This window comes from Enhydra lutris, unplaced genomic scaffold (genome assembly GCF_002288905.1).
Source record: "Enhydra lutris kenyoni isolate GAN:26980312 unplaced genomic scaffold, ASM228890v2 scaffoldscaffold68, whole genome shotgun sequence".
Classification (NCBI taxonomy): Eukaryota; Metazoa; Chordata; class Mammalia; order Carnivora; family Mustelidae; genus Enhydra; species Enhydra lutris.
Window position 1 is genome coordinate 5,164,253 of NW_019154152.1, and position 7,073 is coordinate 5,171,325.

The 7,073-nt window shown below is 39.5% G+C and overlaps 1 protein-coding gene across 5 annotated transcripts in view; it reads left to right on the top strand.

Moving 5' to 3' along the window:
• The window catches only part of LOC111159360 (DENN domain containing 5A), a 100,900-nt gene that overhangs the window by 44,627 nt on the left and 49,200 nt on the right, over positions 1-7,073 (top strand). For all 5 annotated transcript variants that reach the window (XM_022521762.1, XM_022521763.1, XM_022521764.1 and 2 more), the window contains one exon: positions 4,121-4,308. In XM_022521762.1, coding sequence (XP_022377470.1) covers positions 4,121-4,308 — 188 coding nt within the window. The remainder of the gene's footprint in view (positions 1-4,120; positions 4,309-7,073) is intronic.

Here is a 7,073-nt window from a genome sequence, read left to right on the forward strand (position 1 = left end):
TGATTCAGTTTCCAATATGTAGAATTGGCCCTGTAGTTTGTTTAGGGACAAATTATCTGTAGAGTGGTCCCACAGCTATTATCTTTCTTTGCACAGAGACAAGCCATGAAAACATTCCTCTCTCCCTCCCTCACCACTCAGGAGTGGTGGTTGTAATCCCACTATGTTTTACATTGTCTTCTTTTGTTAAAAGTAATTGCTCATTAAACATTATAGGAACTTTTAAAAAAATTTATTTATTTGGGGGAGAGAGACAGAGCATGAGCAGGGAGGTGAGGGAGAAGTAGGCTCCCTGGCTGAGCAAGGAGCCCGATGGGGGACTTCATCCCAGGACCCCAGGATCATGACCTGAGCCGAAGGAAGACACTTAACCGACTGAGCTACCCAGGTGCCCTAACATTATGAGAACTTTAAGAGAACATAATTGCCTAGAACCTTAGTGTCTCCAGTTGATTTTGTTTGTTTGAAATACTTTGTGTGCACATGACCTTTGGCTGCTTCCTGTTTATTGGTTTCACCTTCTTGGAATAATGAGCACAGACACAGGCAATAGCAAAGGAGAAAATGATTTTATCATTTGTACTGGTGTACAGAAATGGCTTTTGTGCTGTTGCTTAAAGCTCTTGGAGGTCAGCATCCTAGTGGGTACCACAGATTACTGGATCCCTGAGGCATTATTTGTTAGGCCCTCCTCCAAGGTGGGATGTTGCTTTTTCAAAATATAAAAATGTAAAATATAAAAAAATTTTCAAATATAAAAAGAAACCAACAACTCAGACCAGAAAGGCCCTACAATTCCAAATTTCTAGTGTCTGTAAAATTAAACCATGTAAATGGAAAGTGACTTAACCTTGAGAGAGGAGATTATCTCTGGCCTCCAAAAGTGTTTTGTTTCTAAGAATCCCATAATTTCAAGTGCATCACAAGGAATTCTTCAGAGATATCAAACTGAGGTAAATAAGGTTACCCACTCTTAGGAAATAAGTGGGCTGAGTTTTAGATACTAGATTAGATTTATCCTGAAAAGTAGGGAAAAACCAGAACTAGATTTCTTTGCTATTGGAAAACTTGCCTTGATGGAGCATAGCAAGCCTTTTCTTTCAGACTCTAGCATGCCCTGTTTTATGATTATGGAATAGATGTTTCCAAACGCTGCAGCTAGGTACTGTAAGTAGTAGTCCAGTGCCAGGATGTCTCATGACAGTCATTTTTGGGACTCCTTTACTCAAACTGTCTCTTGGCCTTCTGTGAAATTTTACTGTCCCTGAGCCGACATGCCAGGAATGCCAGCCATATAAAATATCTGCTTTATTGACTTTGGGCAAAGAAAGGAGAAAATCTTTTGGTTTTCTCATGATTGAAAAGGCCTCTGGCACTCCTGCCTGCCCACTCCCCCTGCCCCCTTTAAATCCAGCAGTGATGTGTGTGTGTGTGTGTGTGTGTGTGTGTGTGTATGTGTGTAGGTATATATACATAGTGTAGATGGGGATGGGATATTTCAGTGTAATATTTATTCAAAATATGTTTAAGAGCCAGTGTTGGGACATAGACCTTCAGCTTTAAATATCAGTTGAAGGTTTTCTTGCACACTTTTGCATTCTTTTGATTCATCTTAATTTTGAATTTTAAAATTCTTAAGATGTCTGAGATTCTTGAGATTATTGCTCTTGAGTAGATAGAAGAATTGAGGTCTCCTCTGGAGAATCATTAGAATTTATCTTTTTTTTTAAAGGTTTTATTTATTTTTATTTATTTTAGAGAGAGAGAGCACACGTTTGAGTGGGAAGATGGAGAGTGAGAGAATCCCTGCTAAGTGGAGCCCAGGCTCCACAAGGGGCTTGAGCTCATGACCCAGAGATCATGACCTGAGCTGAAACCAAGAGCAGGCCACTTAACTGACTGAGCCACCCAGGTGCCCCTCATTAGAATTCTTCTTAATAATGATTGTTGGAGGGGCGCTTGGGTGGCTCAGTTGGTTAGCGGCTGCCTTCAGCTCAGGTAATGAACCCAAGGTCCTGGAACCCAGTCCTGCTTCCGGCTCCCTGCTCAGCAGGGAGTTGGCCCCTCGCCCTGCCCCTCACTCTGCCCCAGCTCTCTCTCAATCAAATACATGAAATCTTTAAAAAAAAAAAAAAAAGATCGTTGGAATGTCATCAAGAAGAATTTCAGCAGAAAGATTAAAAAGCCATGTTGTATGGACATCCCATGGAGTTGAGGTATTACTGAAGAGGCTGAAGGCAGAGCTTTCAATGCTGTAAATTTTGTTAGTTGTTTACTTTCAAGTGGGACTAAATCCTCTTTCTGAAATTATATATATATAACCTAATTTAACTCTTCCAAAGGTTACTTTTTTTTTGTAATTGGGGAAATGTTTTTGTTGTTGCTTGAATGATGGGTGGGAATCTTCACTAAATATATATATATTTTTAAAGGTTTTATTCATTTATTTGACAGACAGAGATCACAAGTAGGCAGAGAGACAGGCAGAGACAGAGAGGAGGAAGCAGACTCCCTGCTGAGCAGAGAGCCCAATGCGGGGCTCCATCCCAGGACCCTGGGATTATGACATGAGCTGAAGGCAGAGGCTTTAACCCACTGAGCCACCCAGATGCCCCATAAATACTTTTTAATATAGGAATGACGATGCTTTGTGTGGGCACAATGAAAAATGAGACTCTCTCCTTGAACTCTAATTAGTTTGCTTTGATCTTTAGTGAGTATGAGAATCTTACATTCTTTTGTCCTTCTGCTAAACCATTTTTTGTTTAATTGATGATCAATCTCTCAGTTCACTTTTAGGGACTAATTGGTTGTATCATTTACCTATGTGCCTTAGTTTCCCCCAAGAAGCATATGAGGCATTTTCCTGTAGTGCCCTTAAAATTAAGTTTGAGATGATGACGTTTTAATCATTAATTGCTATGTATTTGCCTCATTAGTTAAATTCTTTCTAGATTATGCTCTTCTTTGCTTAGCCAGGAATAAGGTGATAGGCAATTTTCAAAGCGTGAGTAATGAGCAAATATGGGATACTTTGCTAAACTTTTACTTAGTTGATACATACCAGCTGTTGCTCGCTTTTTACTCAACCTTCCTCATTTTGGGGAAAGCTGTTTGTTACTTATAACTCCTTTATGAACCAAGCTATTATTTTTTTAAATGATGGGGTGGGTTTTTAGTATATGAAACCACTTTAACCCTTATGAAATCTCCTTTGAAATCAGCCATTCCAGAGGATGTTACTCATATGATTTTAAAATTTATGTGCCTCTGCTCTGTCTTTAAATGCCAGAAACCATTATACCATTTGTGAATAGCAATTTTTAAAATTGTACTTTTAACCAGTCCATTTTATTGGCTTTGCCAATGTATTTATTACTTATTTTTTTATAAAATGGGTCTAGAAATTGTGTTCTAAAGGAAAGCAAAACTTTGAACTCAAAGCCTTCCCTTCCAAACTAAGATCTCTGACCTAAAATAAGAGTTTTGAGGCATGAAAGTCAATCTTCTGAGTCTTTCAAATTCTCAGGAAGCTTTTTATTGAAGTATTAAAATAACACATTTGTGCTATTCCTATTCAGGAAAAGTTCCAGGTGGAGGGCAGACTTGGCTAGTGCAGAAAACCAGCTTCTGCATGCTTTGTGGTTCTTTGGTCTTGGTCTTGAAGGCAGAGCTCACATTAGTTCCTTATAGAATGCAGACATATCGAGTGGTAAAAGAACTTCTATGCTGAGTGAAGACCCAGGCCACTGTTCCTTTTTTTGTTTTTGTTTTTGTTGCAGTTCCCCAACCCCTTTCGACTTAAGAGAATCTACTAAACCTTCTGATATAGTATTTGAAGCAAGGTGCCATTTAGGATTTCTACTGTATTTCCATATTAAATTTTATTATTAGCAGGAACCTGTTATGTGTGGGTATATTTCAGCTTGTGATCACTGAGGTCTTCAGGGTTATCTTTCTGATACCCATAAGAGAACCACACTTTGAGCATACCCTTGCTGAAGTTTATCCTGATCCTTTCTAAATGTGAAATTGTATTGAAGGTTTTAACTTACTATTTGGCAAGCAAGTGCTTTGTTTTTGACTGGTTTGTATGTGTTTTGTTTTGTTTTTAACCTAGATTACCAGAGACTGATGACTGTGGCAGAGACCATTACAGCTCTCATGTTTCCTTTCCAGTGGCAGCATGTCTATGTCCCTATTCTCCCGGCTTCTCTCCTACATTTCTTAGATGCTCCTGTTCCATACCTGATGGGCTTGCATTCCAATGGCCTGGATGACCGGTCAAAGCTGGAGCTGCCTCAAGAGGTGAGAGGAATGGAGCTTGGTTGCTGGTGCCCCTGACCCCATTCTAGGATTAGAGAGAGAATGGCTTTGGGATGAGCCTAGGGTGGTTTCACAAAGTTTTTCTTTTATTCTGAGGAACATAAATAACTTTCCAGGAAAAAATGTAAAAGCAATGAACATTTAGCTTAGTTTGTGTCATTTGTCATCTTTATTATCTGACTATATATACCTTGTAATCTCTGTGTTTACGCTATTGTGAATTGCCTTTTCCATGCATAGTTTTTCAAGTATTTTTACAAACTTTTCAAGACATTTATTAGGAAATCTTTTCAGGGGTGCTTAGGTGGCTCTATTGGTTAAGCCTCTGACTCTTGATCTCAGCTCAGGTCTTGATCTCAGGGTCCTGAGTTCAAGCCCATGTTGGGCTCTTTGCTGGGCATGGAGCCCACTTTAAAAAAATAAGAAAGAAAAGTCTTTTTATTCTGTAAAATTTGAAATATATGCAAAAGAGTAGCATAATGAATTCCCATGTTCTCAGCACACAGCTTTAATAGTTATCATACATGTTAAATTGTATTTTAGTTTTATACCTCCTACCCCCGATTATTTTAAGGGAGTCCCACATAATGTAATTTCATTATTACTTCATTACTCAGACCAAGTATTAATAAATCAGTGTGTTTCTTTTATAGGCCAGGTTTATCTGTAAAAGTTGACCTGATCATACTGATTCTTGTGGTTCTAAGCCAGCTTTGAAAACTTCCTTGTTCAAGATAAGGAAGGCCTTGAGAGAGAAGCTTTTCCTCTCTTGCTGTGAGGATGGTCTGCTCCTCATTCCTCTTGGTTAAGATACCGAGAGAATTGATTATAAATATGTATTTTTTTTTTTTAAGATTTTATTTATTTGACAGACAGAGATCACAAGTAGGCAGAGAGGCAGGCAGAGAGAGAGGAGGAAGCAGGCTCCCTGCTGAGCAGAGAGCCTGATGCAGGGCTCGATCGCAGGACCCTGAGATCATGACCTGAGCCGAAGGCAGAGGCTTTAACACACCGAGCCACCCAGGCGCTCCATAAATATGTATTTCTTTGTTTATTTCTGCTTCATTCTAAAGCAGATTTAAAGCATAAAATAAGATTGTTTTATTTTTTATTTTTCTAGAATTACCTAAGGAACTGGTCTACCTTTTTATGTCATTTTGTGGCTGGTATGAAACCACTTGGGAGAAGGGGTTTCATATTCTGAATTTCTCAGTCATTAGGCCTGGGAACAAGATTTTGGAGTATACATATACTGATGTTATGTGGCTCTGTTTCCTCCCTCTACCAAAATGTTTATGGAGAGAGATTTTTGCATAACTAAGTAATATTAGTAAGGAAGCCTCCAAAGAGTACGGTCTCATGGAATTGGATCTGAGCCTCACTCATGTTGTTGGGCATGTCTTGGCAGTGTCCTTGATGAAACCCTCGTCATTAGATCACACCTGTAATATTTACATTGTAGTCAGATGGATCTCTACTTTTCCTTTCTCCTTTGGTTTTAGAAGCAAAGTGTCCTCCTTGTAGCTTCTTCCCTTTCCACTCCGTTTGCTGCTTTGATTTTATAGAGCTTTGTATTGTTTGGATTGGGACAAGGTTAATTAAGGAAGAAAAGATCTGAATGATGGAGAAAATCATTGAGTTGGGATATTGGGCTTTTATATATATTTGTTTTACTGATAAATATACATGAAGAGTACATGTCAAAGTTTGGGGAATGGAAATATGCATATTTAAATTGACACCTCTTCAGAATAAATCTATCATTTTGTAAAGTCAGAATAAGAATAACAACAAAAAATAGTTGAAGGTGGAGAGCTAAAGAGGCATGCTACATACCAGTGTAATAAGTAGGTCATTAGGCAAGAAGCCAGTTTTCTCAGTTTTATTTTCATCTTTAGCATCTGCTTGCTGCATATTTGGGGCAAATTCTGTTCCATGTAGGATCCCTCAGCATCGTTCTTTGGGTGCCTCAGGTACATGGGTGTATGAAGAGGCTGCTAAGAGACCAGCAGTTTTTTTTTTTTGTTTTTTTTTTTTTTTTTTTTTAAAGATTTTATTTGTCAGAGAGAGAGAGGGAGAGAGAGCAAGCACAGGCAGACAGAATGGCAGGCAGAGGCAGAGGGAGAAGCAGGCTCCCTGATGAGCAAGGAGCCCCATGTGGGACTCGATCCCAGGACGCTGGGATCATGACCTGAGCCGAAGGCAGCTGCTTAACCAACTGAGCCACCCAGGCGTCCCAAGACCAGCAGTTTTCTTAATGGGGGACTCAGTGGGACTGTTTGAGAAACCCAAAAATTCACTCTGTTCTGGATATTGGGGTCTCCACTTCTGCAGTATTCTCCATCATTGCTGCATCCTTTGTGTCTCGCTGTGGTCTGCTTGGGAAGGAGAGATGATGATGTTACTGAGGGATACCTGTGCATACTTAATTAGCAATTCGAGGGTTTCAGGGTCCTACTTCATCCAGACTGTCCTTTTGAAGGTCACATGTTTGTGCAGGTCATTTCATAGGTGGATATTTACCTGGATTTTTAGCAGACAACCTGTAGAATACCTGAGCCTGTGGAGTTTCTCCTGGGAACTTTAGACTGGGGAGAACTTTATCAAGGAGTAAAGCGCCCTGAAATGTATGCATAATGAAAGAAGACTAATAATATCTCAAAAAGACAACTTTGGGAGGTCTCACAAATTATATGTGTGTGTGTGTGTGTGTGTGTGTGTGTGTGTGTGTGTGTGTGTGTGTGTGT